Source organism: Agelaius tricolor, unplaced genomic scaffold, assembly GCF_023055355.1.
Source record: "Agelaius tricolor isolate 1412-34295 unplaced genomic scaffold, bAgeTri1.0.p SCAF_38, whole genome shotgun sequence".
Classification (NCBI taxonomy): Eukaryota; Metazoa; Chordata; class Aves; order Passeriformes; family Icteridae; genus Agelaius; species Agelaius tricolor.
In genome coordinates this window covers 631,936-649,643 of record NW_027269298.1, presented here as the reverse complement: position 1 = coordinate 649,643, position 17,708 = coordinate 631,936, and the positions used below count along the sequence as shown (strand labels likewise).

The 17,708-nt window shown below is 47.7% G+C and overlaps 1 protein-coding gene across 1 annotated transcript; it reads right to left on the bottom strand.

The window, feature by feature from the left end:
• Positions 1–1,492: 1,492 nt before the first annotated feature.
• Positions 1,493–17,583, bottom strand: MIGA2 (mitoguardin 2). The gene is made up of 16 exons (XM_071454207.1): positions 17,465–17,583; positions 16,039–16,281; positions 15,205–15,415; positions 14,276–14,388; positions 12,190–12,301; positions 11,567–11,706; positions 10,124–10,241; positions 9,855–9,955; positions 9,268–9,383; positions 8,772–8,844; positions 8,483–8,569; positions 8,199–8,297; positions 7,692–7,826; positions 6,931–6,984; positions 5,852–5,968; positions 1,493–5,721 (listed from the first exon to the last, which is right to left on the bottom strand). Exons 2-16 carry the CDS (start codon positions 16,132–16,134, stop codon positions 5,518–5,520), a joined length of 1,776 nt encoding a protein of 591 aa, XP_071310308.1. The 5' UTR covers positions 16,135–16,281; positions 17,465–17,583; the 3' UTR covers positions 1,493–5,517.
• Positions 17,584–17,708: the final 125 nt, after the last annotated feature.

Sequence of the window (17,708 nt, the reverse complement as noted above, 5' to 3'; positions counted from 1 at the left end):
GCAGCATTGGACAGAAAAGCTTTCAGAAGGCAAATCCACCTTCAGACCAAACAACCAAAGTTAATTCAATATTAAAAAAAAAAAAAAGATATATAAAAAAATAAATATAATAAATATGCAAGAGGCCCACAAGAAGTGATGAACAAAGGCATGGGGTTGCCTTTAATTTGTGTCAGGGAAGCACATGGACCAGGATTTCTAGCCCATTAATTAAGATTTCAAAAAGGGTAGAAAACTCCTTTTCCTTCAGTTGTAATATACCCTCTTCAATTATGATTATGTCTCATTAATTTCAACAAGCTCTTCATAGCTGACATTCTCCCTGGCATTTCAAGAAGTAAAATAGTATTAAAGTCTTATTATTTGGAAAGAAAGAGAAAATATTTACTGCAGGAGCTCAGTTCGTCACAGAAGACTGCTATGAGGGAGCATGAGTGATTTACTCCTTTCATTATTCAAGTTAAATAAATCTCCTCCTTTCCAAGCTATTGAATGTAGAGTTATGCTGGCAGAGTGGATTACATTTGATCTATGTACCATGACAAGTACTGAAAATTGTGGGCTTCATTGCTGTATTCACCCACTCCTTCCTGAACAGGAGAAAAAAGTGTCAATACATGGAGCAGCCTTTGCTCTATGCCTCAGCACAAGAAAGCACAAAGCTGCTCTGGAGCTGTAATGAGTGTGGAGTCTGACTCCATGGAAACTGAGATAAACTCCTTTTAACTCTCTCAACTAATGATCAGGGTGTGGCATGAGACAAAAATTTCCCTATCCATGAACATTTTATTTGCATATATCTGAGTTCATGACAGGCTTGCATTAATGCTAACAGAGACTCGTTTTTACTTTTTTTATTTTTAAGCGTAGGGATGAAATTTTAATCACTGTGGAAGAATCAGCCACTCTGATTCAGTCTGGTTTCTCTATCGTTTGAAAATGAAAGTATTTAAATCCATTGTAGTTGTTTCAGGAGAGCAAGAAGATGATTTTCTTGCCTTGCTCAGCAGATAAGCAGCTCTGATACCAACCCACAGGCTTTAGTCTGGGTTTCACAGAATTTGGGAAGCTGGTAAATGCTGCAGGAACTTGGACAATGTTTAAGAGGTTCTGCTCCTCACTGGGATTTCTGTTATCTCTTCATCACAGCCTACTCACACCACACCCCAACACAGCCAAACCACCACAGAAAAATCTGAAAAATGAAACCCCACAGTTTCCAACCACAGCTCAAAGTACAAGGTGTTTTGTTTATTTTATAACCCTCTTCATCTGTGGACTTTTCAGCAGACCCAGGAGGACTCCCCATGCAATCAAACCCTTTAACTTTACACTTAAACCTTTCAAGTTCCTCATTTTAGCCCTAGGAACAGCAAGATGTTTGATACCATCACTAGCAGCAGAGGTGCCACCACAACTGTCACCTAAATAAGAAACCATAGACTGAGTTTCTAACATGTTTCTCCAGGAAATTTAGGAACAAAAACCACAATCATGAAGGAAAGTTTTATTTTACTTGTAATGCCCACATCCTAAGATTAAAGATATTTTTAAAAAATTAGCTGCAAAGAAAAAGATAAAAGCAAAACAAGAACAGATTTTTACACCTTTAGGAAATCAAGAAAAAAATAGGCACAAGTTTACATTCATTAGTTTCAGATATGGCAAAGGAATGTTCTACTAAAGAGGGATAAATAAAATCCTGCTTTCCCACTTCCCTGTATGAGACAACACAAGTCATGCTCTTCAAAGCCACACTGATCTTGTAGATACAAGGCAGATTTTTCCTCATAATTTTTTTATTAATGTGCTTTAAAGACCATAAAGACCCTCCTAGAGCCATTTGTCATAGTCTCTACATACATACTAAAGTACCAAGGATGTACTTTAACCTCTGGTGAAGCTTGTTACAACCTCCACATAAAAAATGAAAGTCATGCATATTTTAAATTCTGTTTAAGCATCAGACACTATTGAGGGATTTTATTTCATTGCTGCTAAGCCACTTTAAATCCCCATCCGTGTTAAAATCTTGCAAGTGTCAGCCCAGGATGATTTAACCCCTTGAGAATAAGAGTTCATCATTAAAAAGGTGAACATCTTATCTCAAGGGGTTCTATCCCAATACAAGCTGCTACTAATACTGAAGAATTTCTGTTGCTAAACACAATATGCTGGGGAAGGGTTTTCTAGGGATCTCAGGAAGCCAGAGGGCAGGCAGGTGTTCCATCACCCCCTTTAACTCTACCCTGCAATACAGGTGAATAGCAGAGGCACCTTTTGGGCTGGGCCCTGCTCTGGGTGGGATCAGTGGAAGCAGCCTGAGGGCTGCACCCAAAGGACCTGAACACAGCAGTGACACCACTGCTCAGGCCAGGGCAGGCTTCCACAGGAACAGCTCCTGTCAACCCATCAATCCCTGAAGTTTCCTCCAGAGCCTGCAGACACCTTTCTGCCTTTCCTCTTGAGCTACACTGGGACTGGGGATGGACAAAAAGCAGCGATGAAGTGAGGGGGGGGGTGTAGAGAAGTTTAACATCCATCCCAGTAAAGATAAAACCAGTTTGTCTCAGCAAACATCCTTGGCTGGTGCAGGACCAAGTCACTGCTGGTGGGAAAAGGCGGAGAACTCGACCTTCAAGGAGCTGAGGATGTTCCCGAGGCAGATTCCTCTTTACCTTCACCGGGAGGGCTGTGTAACCTACTTGCAATAAGGGCTAAGGAAAAGCATCAAGCTGTAATAAAACAGTCTTTCTTCATTTGATTGATAAGGAATTTACAATTTCTCAGCTTAAAAAGCCACAGTGCAAGTTAGTGTTTGCTTCAGGGGGACCCTGTTTCAGTATCCTCTCCCGCAAGGATGCAAAAGCCCAAAGTCAGCAGCCAGTGTTTTTGTCTGTACACAAAACAGGCAGGCTGCCCAAGAACTGAGGACAAAGACACTCAAAATAGTAAATAAATACACATAAAACAACACTAAAAATGAAAAAAAAATTTAACAGCACTGATTGTTTAGAATTACAGTCCATCTCATTATATTAATCTTCACATTTTAGCATCTTTTTAACCACTATACAAAAGCTGCTGAAGTGACTTTCTTCTAAACCAGCCATACAGGAGCACAAAGCACTATCAACATTATTTTTTTGGCAAAGTAACTTGTTTTCAGAATATACCATACTTTCAAATCACAGTTTACACGTAGCAGGTGTGTCATGCTAATACAACATTCTCCATTTCTTCTCTTCCTGCACACTACCAGGAACAAGACACCTCAGAGACCCTTCCTAGTTTCAACTGCTGTCTCTTAAAGCCTTCTCATTACAGTTTATTCCACGCAGCCTCACTTGGGGCAGCTGCTCCTAATTTCTGCCTCAGCATTGTCCTGTTTATTGCATTAATCTGGTTTCCAGGATAAGCCACATCAGTCTGATGTGCTTACAGAGCACCAGATGTTACTGTGCTCTACACACACCCCCCTGCAAACAACTCAGGAGCATTTCAAGGAATCACAGAACTACAGAAGGGTCAGGTTGGAAGGAAACCACAGTGGGTCATCTGGTCCCACCTCCCTGCTCAGGGAGTGTGTCCCTAAAACACATGGCACAGCATATTTATCTGCTCCTTTTACATCCTCCTGTTTACTTTTTTTCTCTGTTTATTTCCTTCCTGCTTTTACCAGCAGAATCCACATTAGTTATCTGAAGAGGAAGAAAGCATTTGTATTCTCAAAGCCCACACACTGACTTTCCACTCATATGGAAATTCCAGATTCTTACATATTTTTTCCACTTGCAAAAACACATCCGGGTAAGCCTTGTGTCTTTCACCCAGAACAGGCACAAGGGGTAACTAATCAGTCTGGAACAAAAACAGTGAGGCTCATGTTTTTGTGCAAGTCCTGAACACCTCCTCATTCTGAGGACTGGACTTGGGACCTGTATGTGGACTGAGAAGAAGGCACAGGCTTGATCTCTACTTTTATCTGTGGCATTGTACTCATAGAGGACTCAGCAAATCACTGCAAACCTCAGTCCTGCAAGCCAGCACTGCCTCAAGTCAACAGCATGAAGCTGAGTCAGGAGAGGTTTAGGTTGGATTTCAGGAAAAGGTTTTCTACCCAGAGGGTGGATGGGCACTGAACAGGTTCCCCAGGGAAGCAGTCACAGCACCAAGCCTGACAGCGTTCAAGAAGTTTGGGCAACTCCTTCAGCCCATGGTGGGAATGCTGGGGTGTCCTGTACAGAGACAGAAGTTGGGCTCAATCCTCATGTGTCCCTTCCAACTCAGCATATTCTATTATTCTGTGATTTTTATGATTCACTAAGTCCAGCATGCTCCACTGCTGCTGTCCTACATGAGTATGCAGCTCAGCTCACATCCCAAAGCAGCCACATTCCAGGTGCTGGCTGAGCAGTCAGGATCACAGCATTTGAGAAGCACTACCATACACACACACATCTGATCATTACCCAAACTATGCTGTATTTCTTAGAACTGACAGACTGTAAAGAGTCATTTCCTCTCCAGAAGCTTGATCCCAGCTCTCCAACTATCCACACACATAACCTCACATGCACCATCTACACCTCTCACTACCCTGTGCACAACAGCAATAGGCACAATGTTATTACCCCTTCCCCCTGCTAGTACACATCCCACACCTCCTACCCAGCAAAAGCTGCTGCTGGCTCATTCTGAAATCCAGCAAGGCACTTTGATGGGTGTCAAAGACTTTGTGCAAGCACAGGCAGGATGCAAATCCCCCCTCCTCACACTAACCTGCCTTAGGGGCAAACATAAACCTCAGCAACCTCCTAAGCAAGGATGACCAGGACACAGAGCTCATCACCTGGTCTCCAAAGAGCAGCAATACCAAGGGAACAGACCAATTTCCCCAGAGCTTCAGACTCCTTACAAAAGTCTGCATTTTACTTCAGTGCTTTACAGAACTATTTCTTCCTCCCCAGGAAAGAAATCTTTGCTAGTCACATTGCATATGTTATCACACTTATGGTACAAATCAGCAGGAATTAGTGTCTGTAGGAACACAGCAGAGAAGAACAGTAATAAAAATCCCAAAGCAAGCAAAGCCTCCTTGAGAAGCTAATGGTCAAGTGGAGAATTTACCAACGATATTCCTGTTCCCACACACAGTCGTAAACGTCAGGGATTCACCTCCCAGAAAACACAAAGGCAAAACAGGTACATACATTGCCCTATTCGAGAGAATTGGGCAAAAATCTGGGCCCGGGCAGTTCAGGACACAATGTATATATGAAACATTGAAAGTAATAATAATGACAGGAAGGTGGAACAAAGAAGAAATTCAAACCATAACTTGGCAAGTGGTCCTGGATCCATCCCAGCAAACACTACTGGCTACAAAAAGCAGAAGGTCCCACCAGAGTGCTGTGTGTTCACATAGTCTTGCTGCCACCGCTGCACTTTGCAGGTAGTTTTATCCATCTCTGGGAGGAAAAGGTCCTTGTACAAAAGTGTTTTCCTGCCCTGACATCAGATGAGCTCGTCCTTCAGCGGCTCGGTTTCCCCAGGAAGAACGCCGTTCATCTCCGGGGCGCTCTCGGTGCCCAGATATCCTAAGAGGATCTCGCTGCGCCGCCGTGACAGCTGCAGGATGTCCTCTGCCAGCAACTGCACCGTCGTGTACCTCACGTTGTCAAAGTCAAACATGTCCTTCAGATACTGCACGATCTGGTGCTGCAAGAAAAGGAAGGTTACAGTCAGGCCTCCTTCACTGGCCAGCACCAGCCACCAGGAGCACACAGCAGCAGCTTTAAGCCAGCAGACAGGAGTCCCACACAGATGAGGCACAGAAAAACCACCTTACCTTGAAGAAACTGCAGACTTCAGATAGCTGCTGCTTGGGCCCCAGAAAACCAAAGGCTAGAACAGGACTGACATGCTCCGATACGGAGTAGAAATGAGAGATAAAGCCATCTGGTACCTGTCACAGGGAAGGACAGAATTAGTTGGTCTTCATTCTCAGACAGAATTAGCAGCTTATTCCATATCAGCCACCAACTTCCCTGCCAGAAAGCTTCAGTATCTGAAGTTAAGAGCTATTTAGAACATCTCTTCCTGCAAAACTACATTTATCTTTCAGATCCCTTGAAGGATGGCTAGAGCTTTTTATCTTCATATTTCTAAACTGCTATTTCAAGAGGAAAATGAACAGAAGAAAATGAAAAGCAATCACCAGCCAGCCTTTATGGCCTCTATTTATAATTTGCTGACCAAGCCAGGAAAGGACATGCAAATATCCAAGGCAGAGCTACTGCATGACAGCACCAGTAGAGCTTCCAATTCTCTCATTTCTTTCTGTGCCATCTCAGGAGCCAAGCCCTGTCATACCAGCTGGCTGTGGGATCGAGCTGAAAAATTGCCAGAGGCCACAGACCCTGTGGCAGAACCAGGGTTGTGAAGTTGTGGCTTCCTGTTCCCCTGCTCCATGAACTCATCTGCTGTGATACTTTAGGAAGTCACAGATTTAAGTGAAACTCATCAAGTAATGGCTAATTAGCATCAGCACTGGGGAGTGGAGCAGTGCCTGAACCTTCCTTTTGCTGCCAGCAAGGAAAGCACAAATCAGGAGCAGTCCCTTGTTGCTTGGGGTCTGTGGCCATTCCTACAGTATTGTGAGCAGGGAGAGGGAATTCCAGACAGGCAACGCTGTCGTTTGAATGCTCACATTAAGAAAAAGGGAGAATAAACTCAGACTGATTCAATAAAATACTGGCACAGCACTGGAGCAGTGACTGCAGGACCCCAGGGCTCTAAAGCATCACAAAGAACGTGACTCTGTTCAGTCTTCTACTGCCTAAGATTTCACACTTTGTCAAGATCTATGTGTTCTCTTTTCAGCCCCAAATACATTAGATTCTTTCCCTTTTGATTAATTTTGCTTACCATCAGAAGCCTCCTTTTTGCTTTCAGAACTGACCAGCAAGCAGTTGCTAGAGCCTACAATTAACAGAGCGAGCCCATTAGTTACTCAGATTATTTTTAAAAACCCAAAGTTTACCAACACATTGTCATCAAAACATCCTTTTGTGCCAAAACCTCTTTAAAATGACAAAATTAAAGCAAACTGGAAGCAGATTTAGCCACTTCAGATCCATTCCAGAGAAGCCTAAGGGTTTTTGAAGATTGTTAATATGATCTGACATAGTTGCCCAACAGCCCACAATCCCCTGTAAGCAGACAGCTGTTACAAAGTGCCATTTTACTCTCAATCTATCAAACTAATCAGTCTTAAAAATACAGCTGGGGGGCAGAACTAAAGGAAAGCTTTGCAATTTGAGCTTCAGTGTCTGCTGAGGTACTGCCAGAATGAATGGCCACATGCTAAAACCCACATATTTTCCCCTACATTGTGCCCCTTTTATTCTCATTCATAAAAATAGGTGCTGTCATCTTTTAACATCTCCATGGCATCACTGATAAAATCCCCTCGAGCCATAAGTCTGGTTGCCAGCCAGATGCTTTCAAAATAAGGAAAGCTTTCCTGTAAACAATTTCCATGCACAAGAAGGCTGTTGTTTAGAACTTCAGGAAAGCGTGGCAATCATAAAGAGAGAATTCAGCTCAGCTGGGGAAGATGAGGTTATGCTCTTTCCTGGCCTTGGCCCTGGTCTCACACTGGGAGCAGCCCTCCCTGTCTCACACACCGTCTCCTTGAAGCTGTCGGACAGCCAGCGGTTGCGCAGCACAGCCAGCACCGAGGAGGGAGGGTTCTCCAGATCCTCAAAAGCATCCATGAGGATGAAGTCCAGCACAATATCAAAGAAGCTCATGCACACCACCTGTCAGGGAGCAGAACAGTCTGTGAAGGGAACAGGTTTTAAAAAGAGAGATGGGCTCTTTTGGTTTGAAGCAAGAAGATGTAAGAAGCTGAAGTCAATGTAATCGTATTTCAACAGCAGGTGTTTCACACTTGGGCCATTCCTACATATGCATTGTAACACAATCACAGTGGTTTGGCTTGCAAGGGACCTAAAAACCATCCAGCTCCACCCCCTTCCATGGGCAGGGACACCTTCCACTAAACTAGGTTGCTTCAAGCCCCATCCAGCCTACCCTTGAGCACTTTCAGGGATGGGAATTCCACAACCTATCTGGGCAAGGATTATCTTCTATCTCCTCTACAGCTCTGTAAAGACAAAGTCTTTACCAACCCCTCTTCCCTCGAGCTCCTGCTGAGTGGTTGGCCAGGTCTCCTGCTTCAAGGCATAACGCAGCATCTCCTCGTAGCTTTCCAGGAAAGCTTTGGGATTCTAGAAGAGCAGAAAAACAAACCAGTTTAACTACTTGGATCTGAGCTGACATCAACATCACAGTAATCACCAGCATGCAGATGAAGTTTTCTTCTTCCAACACACTGGAAAAACTCTGAGTTGGGATGGGGGAACAAGTATCCCTGTGCTCAAGACACAGTTTAGTTGTTACACAAACTTCCTACCTTTTCAGCTTTTGTCATCAGTCCTATTATCATTTGTTTCCCAACCTCCCCAAAAAACAGCTGGTTGCTTTCATCCTCCAGCAGCTCCTGCAAAGGGAACACAGATGTCTCTTGTGAGCACCTACACACCCTCAAATTCTAAGCTAAGAAAAAAACCCCAAAGGGCAGGACACAAAGCAGTGCAATGCTGCACACACCAGTGTTGTTAACCTTTAATAAGCTGGAACCTAGGAAACAAAACTGCACAGCCATGTGCCATGGAAACCTGGGAGCCTGGAGCCATTCTCACCTGGAATGCCTGCCTGACACAATGCAGCTTTGCCAGGAAATCCTGGTCACTGTAGCAGCCAAGGAGCTCTGTCCTAGAGGGAAAGGGGAAGAATTGTGTAAATTCCAGTTCTGATGTTGGTGTTCCTACAACTATGGTCCCCTAAAAACAAAAAACTAAATTCCCAGTCTGTGCATAGGAGAAAGGAACAGTCACATTCCCTTTATCCAGCTCCCTGGAGGAACAGAGCACCTCTGCCAGGCTGGTACAGGACTATGCCAGCCTCCCAGAACAGTCACACTCCCTATCACTGATTTCCTGGGACAATTACTCTTTCTTAACTTGTGAATCCCTAAAATCTGGGGTTAATTCCCTGGGAAGGCCGAACCAGCAGGAGGGATGCTGTGATTTTATCACCCCAATGAGTTATTCTGCTTATGGGGCTGCTCAAAGGCAGATGATGTGTTCACAGAGCCCCAGGGGACAGCAGGTGCCACAGATCCAGCTGGCTCTTCACCTCAGCGTCCGGCACGCCACCTTCCCTTCTTTCACCAACTGCAGAGCTTCTTCATATGCTGCCACTGGCTTGGAGAGGTGGAATGGCATTTGCTCAAAGGGGAGAGAGTCAAAGAGCTGTAGAGGTAACAAGAGATAGGGGAAGAACAAAATGAGCTCATTAAATATTTGCAAGCACACAAGCAAGGTGGGTCTTCTTCAGAGAATCTTCAGCTAGCAGAGTTTGTCAGTGACAATTGTTTCATGCAAAGATATTTCACTTTTCACTAAAAGTTAGCTCTGACACTGCTCAATATTCCATAAAATTTACACCACCAAGCCATCCTACATAGATAACAGCACTTTCCTAGCTGTTATGGCATGTTTTCTGTAGCAGATAAGAAGAACAACATGGAAGTGCTGGTTGGAAAAGCCTGCTCCATCCCCCTCATTAAAACCTTTTCCTAACATCCATCATGAACCTCCCAGCCTGAGGGGTTGTTGCTCTGTGTTTATCATCTTCCTCTCCCAAGGTATGTTTGGCTCTGCTGCCTTTGTGCCTTCCCACCAAGCCACTGGGCTGTGACACACAGGTGACACCTCAGTCACCTCTGCTGCAGAGAAGAAGGAATCCTCTGAAGTGGAGCTGTCCTCATCGTCCGTCCGCAGCCGCAAGGATCCATCTGCCAATGGAAGCATCAAAGTCTTCTCTGGAGGAGAGAAAGAAACCACATGTGTTGGAGTTCATGGACCAACATCCCTCTTAGCTCCTGTGCTCTCTTTCACTACCCACTTTGTCACTCTTCCTTCACCTGGCTTATAGAAAAGACATAAAACCAGGCAGGACATTGGCATTTTACTGCAGCCATGTGCCCTACCCAGATCCAGCAGCACGCTGTCCGATGGGAGAGAGGAGCCAAACTCCTCCTGGAGGTGGTAGGCTCGGTGCAAGAGGGACTCCAGCTTCTCAGCAAACTCCCTTTTCTGGGACTCCTCCTGGAACACACAGAAATGTCACCCTTAGTTAGCCAGCTGGGCACAGACAGATTGGACAGCACAAATACGGGAGGAAATTTTCAGTAAAAATGGGATTTGCAGTCTGCAGATTAAATGATTAAAAATAAAAAGAGAGAGGAGTCATTAATCCTACAATGCAGCTAATAATGCATGGGGAGGGAAGCTTCTACACAGCCTACTCAAACCCTCTGGCTTTTGAGCTTCATAATTTTGTTTTCCTGTTAAAGAAGGAAGAAAAAACTAAAGAACTTTAACCTGCCACCCCAAAACACAGGTATTTGATTAAGTTGGACACCATTTAAATCTCCTGCCTTTTGACTTTAGCCTGACTTCCAGGAGAAATTGCATCAGGAAACCTGTGTTGAATATAAAAGGATATCCAGAACTGGATAACAGAATATTTAGATTAAGGTGCTGGGCATAAGCAAAATTTGCTGTAAACAACAGGGGGATGGAAAAAAAAAAAGGTGTGGGGAAAATAAGACTTAAATAGCATCTTGCCTTCAGGCCCCTATGTTTGCTTGAGTATCTCACCCAAAAGACAGGAGCATTAACAAGAAGCACAGAATCTATTTTCATAATGAATCAACTGGTTTTAAGGCAGTTTTAGAAATACTACAGGGCCCTTCAAGGAGAGCCAACAACAACAGAATCCAGATTTGCCTTGGATAAATATGATCCAGCACAAAAGACAAATGTCCCACATACTTACTACACCAGACTCTGTTTACAAAAGGCTGGGAACACTTTTTTTTTCCAGTGAGAACTCCTGGAGAGTTCGGAGTTCAGCTCCTTTCACAGTCCTGAGTTACAGCAGGTTTTTTTAGCTTTGTGGCTGTCACTGAGCCATTCTAGTTTAAATCCTCCAAATTCCCACTGCTTTCCTCATCCACACACACAGAGCTGGGCTCTGCTCTCCACCCAGCTCCCACAAGTGGCAGTGACCATCAAGATCTCCATTTTAAATGCATTAAAAAGTTACAGAGACAACACTGCCAGCCAGAGCAGTGCTGCATTCATCACAGCCTTTTCTCACCACAGGCTGTGCCACGGGAGGACACGTGTGACAGTGAGTGACACAAGGCTGGAAGGTGGATGGAAACGCTGGGGAATGAGGGGGCGAGACGCATTAAAAAGAGAAAGAAATTAAAAACACCCACTCCCATTGCATAAGGAAGCTGCAGATACAGACAGCTCTTAAACAGAGTCTGGCCTGACTCTGCCCTTAATTTGCTCTCCTTTTAACCTCCCACTGTTTACTGCTTCCAGCACCCAGGCTGGCCTTTCAGCATGTAGAGACCTACCTCTGAAATGTTCTCAGACATGCTCTCTTGCTGTTTGCTGCTGTCCCAGGGCACAGGGGTGCTGGTACAAGCACTGTCCCTCTGCCTGATGCTCAGTGCCTGTTCCCATTTCTGCAGGGCCTCCTCAAACAGCTCCATGCCTGGAAACCCAACCAAACACTGGTTGTGAGAGTCCCGGGGCACTCAGGAACAAAGAGGTACAGGATGAGTCTTTGCTCACTCAGACAATCCAGCAAAGAGGGAAATCCCAAAATAAAGAATAAACATATTCTATTTCTTTCCTGTTTAAATGTGGTTTACTTTGGATTAGAAGGAGAACATCCCCAAACTGGTTAAAGCATCATCCATGTTACTGCCAAAATACTGCTCTCTGCACAAGATGAGCCTGTTGCTCAAGAACAGTATTCAGTATTTTGGAAGTAAATTATTCACTGACAAAAAAGGTTTGGTTTTTTGTAAGAGAAGATGGGATTTTTATTTGAGCTTAAGCTGAGAATAGAAGGAATCTTTCTGTTAGAGCTCTACACTGAGCTGCTGATGCTGTGTGTCAATTCTCACTCCCTTCTTGCTCTCACAGTTATTAACAACCCCCCCAGAGTAATGTTACCCTTGTGCCTGCTTACCTTGCACATAGAGGCTTTCTGCACTGGAGTCACCAATGGCTCCAGCATCTCCCATTGCCTGGGCCTCCCACATCCCTGGGGGAACTGGACTTGAGGAGTTGACTGCTACCATCTGCAGGAGGGGAACAGAGAGCAGCAAATGCCTTCTGAATTCTCTTAAGGTTAGAGATGCTAAGATCAAACCAACACCGCCAGCCTTCAGCAAAAAGGAATTTTCCTTCCCCATGCTTGCTCTCCTGTATCAATGCACTGAAAGGAGAGCCCTGACGGAGGAAACAGCCCAGGAAAGTTCCAAAGCAATCACTACAAAGGCATCAGGATTTTGATGGAAAGCTCACGTCAGCTCCAGCTGCCTGTACAAAAAACACTGGATGTGGCAAGGAAGCAAGCACAGTCCAAACAAAAGAAACAGTTTCCCAGAAAAAAATACAGCTGGGGATTCCCCAGAGGGCAAAGGGAATCCTCACTCTCCTCTTTGTAACCAGACCCTCTCCTGGGAGGGCTGAGCTTACAATCCACACAGCAATGTCAGTTCAGCTTTGTCCAATTTCCCAGAAGGCATCAATGTCTTCTAAAGTCTGACCCAATAAAGTGCTGGATTCAACACTATCAGTGACCAGTGTTTTCCTGTGGCTTACAGAAGGATGTCCAAACATGAGCCTGGTACTAAAAAAAAGCTACAATATCAGCTGACAGATGAATTCCTGTCCTGCCTCCATTGATCAATCCCTGTGGAGTGTTAATAAATCACCTTGAGATCCTGAACTGCAAATCATCAGTTCACTGCTGCCAATTTGCTTACTGGATGGCAAAGAGGAGCCAGGAAGCAAAAGAGAGCTCAGGCAAAACCTGCAGCTGTGCAAAGGATGAGCTGGTTTTTTCCACCAAGTAATATGAAAACTGTAAGTAGAGGGTCAGCTCATCTGTACAGAAACAGATGCCTCTCCGTGGGGATATCCCCACCCAGCAGTGGAAAAAGGTATTTAATTATGGATTGCTTTTTATTTGAAGAGGAACAGAACTTCAGTGATACGAAACCTGGGCAGCATCTGTGTGAACTGAGAAGCCATGGGGGGGTTACATGGACGTGAGTCCCTGCGGAGGGAGGGGAAAGAGCGGGACACAGCTCGGTGCTCCCGGACACATCGCGGCTGCCCAGGGAACGCCGTGCCGGCACTGCCGCCTGCTGGAGACACGCCTCGGCCAGCACGGACTCTGCCAGCTCCTGCCGCTTCGGCTCTGCCAAGAGCAGCAACACCAGCGTGTGCTCAGGAGTGCTGAGCCCAACAGCTCCTTTCAAAGGGCTGATTTTTCCCCTCTCCTTGCCCCAGAACTGCCAAGCAGCCCCTGAGCCCGGGTGATGACGAGGGAGGGCTTTGCAGCAACTCACAGAAGTTCATCTGTGTCGCCCCTGCTCCAACAGAACCTTAGCTCTGAGCAATGGGGATGTGGAACAGGTCTTGAAGACACAAATGTTTCCAGTTTTGGGCTCACAAAAGGTGGATATAAGCACTGATGGCTTCTCCTGCCTGGTTAAGCCTGAATTACCTGTACTCATAGGCTGCTCCTTTGGCTTTGGAGGAAGTAGAATGACTGGGCTGTGTTCTCACCCTGTGCTGTTTCCTGAACAGTGCTATCAGATTTTGGTAGCTAATTTGGTTTTAAGAAGAAAGCAAGCTGTGAGCAGCCCCAGCCCAGGAGGGAGGGGCTGCTGGGTCACCCAAACCCCCACCACAGAGGGAAGCAAACAAGCTCCCCATTGCTGTGAGACCCAGCAGCAACCCAGCCTAACTCCTTGAGGGGGTCACAGAGAGCTCCAAGGATTCATGGCCATGTCCCACAGGGAACTCCCTCTGAGACTCATCCTTGGCCCAAGAACTGGCCAAGGAGCCCTGGAGCTCCTGGCCACAAAAACTGCTGCTCACAGGGAACTCCAGACACTCAGTGCAAGGTTAACATCAGAACCTGCCCTACAATTATACTGCAATCTGTTCTGCTCCATGGGCCAGCACAAGCCCAAGGACTTGGTGATCTCAAGACAGGTCTGTGCACTGACATCTCCCAGCCCTGCTAAGCAGGTCCTTACCGAGGCCAGGCTGTGGGAGGAACTGGAATGTTTGCTGGGCTCAATGGAGGAAATCCCGCTGAGCGTGTCATTGCTCTTGCTGCCAGGGCTCTGCACTCTCCTGCTGGAGTATCCTGCAGTTGGGAAGGTCACACAAAAACAGGATTTTAGGCCCAGGTGATTGCAGAAGGGAATAGGGAGGGGAACATCACTTTGTCCAGTATAACTGTGAATGGACAAAGCAGTATCCAATACCTAGAATAAGCCACAGATCTCCTGTTGGCTCTGCTTTGCTCTGAGACTGGTGTCAGTGGGGATCTGAGGCTGAGGAATGTATTCACTGCTTATGGACAGCAAAAGGCAAGTGGAAACCATCAAGCAAAAACTCCTCCACCTTCCCTCAGGACAGGCAGAACACAGACACTGATCCCTTGATTTTCATGTTTCACCAAAAAAATGCTTAATCCGTAAAGTGCTTTGTGAGGGCCTGGGTCAGTGTTACCCCTAAAATCAGTACAAGTGGTGAGGAAGCTGCCCAAGGTCTGGGAGTCACCACAGAGCTGGATGGACACTCCCAACTGCCCAGCCTGGCTCAGGCCACCCTCCCCTTCCCTCAGCTGAGCACTGACACCACGAGATCAATGCAGAACCAGGTCACTGCGTGCCAGGGTCATTATTATTGGGGCAGCCTGGTAATGGCTGCCTACAGGAAAGGGGATGGGAACTACAAACCAAGGGAAAACATCAGGACACCTTTTGTTCCCAAGACTGTGAGCTCACAGTCTCTCCCATTGCTCCCCAAACCCTGAGCTCATGGCACTGCTTTTCAGAATTCCCAGTTCATTCCACAATGGAGCACTACACAAATGGCTTTGCTCTCCCCTCTCCACACCTCCCCATCGCTCCCTGTACCACCTCTTTGGGGATTTTCCCCTTTTTGTGAGGCCAACCTTTCTTCACAGAGGAGACCCTCCTGGTTGGCAGGATGGGCACTGTGATCCCTCCTGGTTTAAAGCCACATTTGTCCGGAGCAATTTGCTTCTTTCGGCGGCGCCGCCGCTTCAGCTGATGAGCTGCCAGAGCCAAGGCCACCGTCCCCAGGGCTGTGGCAAACAGAACCTTGCGCAGGCCTGGAGAGAGCCGCAGCTGAGAGAAGACAGACTTTAAACACAAAAGAAATGGAAGAGCAACAATTAAAAACCAATTCACTGCCCTTTTTAAAAAAAAAATAAATTTAAAACAGTGTTAAACATGAAAAAGCTTGGCTTTACCCTCTCACCCATAAAACACGCCCTCTGCTACACAACTAAGACATAGCAGCAGAGAGACTGTGGAGCATCATTTTGACAGGAGCTGGAGAACTTGGGTCTCAATCCTCATTGCCCAAACACACTGCAAAATCTGCACACAGCCTGGGACAGATGCAATCCAGGTAACCCAAATTCAGCTCTGAAAGCCTGGTGTGAAGCTGAGCTTCACTGCTCTGAGTGCTGCATCACTACAAGTGGGGAACATATTACTCTTCTTTAAAAGACAAGTCTTTTTTTAGAGCCTTTGATGAAGAGAAAGATTGAACCTGGGTGTTCTCCCAGGGAGGGATGTGGGAAGCGCTTTTCTCTCCTTTCCAAGCCCACTCAGAACTCTCTTCCACCACCCCAAACTCCCCCTGCAATTCCTGCAACCCCTCAAACTGCCCAGGTCCTACTGTGCCTCCATCTCACACAGACAACCCCGCAGAGCCAGCCCAAGGAATGTGACAGGAAAACCCTTCCTGCTCCTTGTACCTGCCCAAAGGTCGTGTAAACGAACACGGGGATCTCAGCCACGGTCATTGCCAAGGCCTGCATGATGGACATTCCCTCTGTCCTCCTGAATGCCATGGCTGCACCAGGATCTGGGCACCTTCGGGAGCCACAATGGGGAAGGGCACTTGTGGATGCTGTGCGAGCTGCTCACAAAAGAATCCAACTTTTCTCTTTCATCTGGCTCAGAGTCCTGGAGTTGGCCTTCATCCAACAATCCTCCTCCTGCGGGAAGAGGGAGAAAATCAGGTGAGTGAGGGGAGCACCCGCCCTGTTCCTTCCTGCACTTTACAAAACACACTCCAGGTCACTTGGAGCAGTGAATCTAAAATATCTTCTCATCATCAGCAGCAATTCCTTTGTTTGTCCTACCAACCACGGGGACAGATTCCCAAACTGCTGTACAGCAGCAGCACCCTGGGATTTGACAGCTCCCAGAGATTTCTACATGCACCAGACCTGGCTGCACATGGTTGGAGGGATTTTGTTTGCAGTCCCCATATGACAAAAGTCCCAGTTATCCCGAACAACCATACACACATTTTCCTTGCCAAAACTCTGCTTTCACATAGTTTTCTGTGCATCACAGCCCTGCTCGAGACCCACCAACCAAAGGGGGTTTGCCCAGGAGGTTTCACCGCTGCCAGCAGGGCTGGGCAGGAATGATGTGCTCGGGTCAAGGACAGAGCGACAGAAGGCGCTGATGTGTGACCCCAGAGGCGGTGACAAAGCCCTGCCCCGCCTGACACCGTCCCCGCAGCCACTGCCCCGAGCACCCTACGGAATGTTCTCCGGGCAGCGGGAGCCCGCAGGGACCGGACACCGGACACGGGCTCTCCCCACAAGGTTAAACACAACGTCCTGGCCACAGCAGGGATGGGAAGAGCAAAGTGCGAGGAGTTTTGGGCACAGAAAGCAGCCCGGGGTTACCATACCGGCATAGGGAGCGCAGGCACCGCGGTTCCAAGGCAGCCCCTCTGTCCGGGCATCTCCCCCCAGCCCTGCGCGCCGTGGGCACCCGGCACCGGGGGTTCAACCCTCCGGCCCGGCGGGGAGCGTCCCACAGGAGCCCCGCACCTGCACTGCAGCACGCTGGGCCCTGCAGAAAGGGCTCCCGCACCCCCCGCAGCATCCCCGATATCCCCCGCATCCCCGAGCATCCCCCCCGCGCCCTCGGGTGCCTCGCATCGCTGCTGCATCCCCGGCCCCCCGCATTCATTCACCCCGGGTGCATCCCCGCCGCCCCCGCACCCGGAGATCCCGCACCGTCCGCGCTTCCCACCCCCATGACCGGCGTCACCCGGGGGTCCCCGGCTCGGCGCTCCCCTCTGCTTCCCCCCCCCCCACTACCGATGGTGCGGTCCGGCGGGCCCGGCCCCCGCGAGCGGGCGCGGGCGGCACCACTCACCGCGGCGGGGGGGGCGCGCGGCCCCGCTCGGCGCCCTCTCCCCGCGCCGCGCGCCATGGCCGCGGAAGGGCAGCGTCTCCTTCCCCCGCGCCGCAGCCCACCCCGCGGGGGGCGGGGCCAAGCGGCGGTACCGCCCCCGCGCTCATTCCAGCCAATCAGAGCGGAGAGCCGCCCGCCGCCGCGCCAATCGGAACGCGCCCGGCTCGAGGATGCAGCGGCGATCGCGGCGGAACGGGAAGGGAAG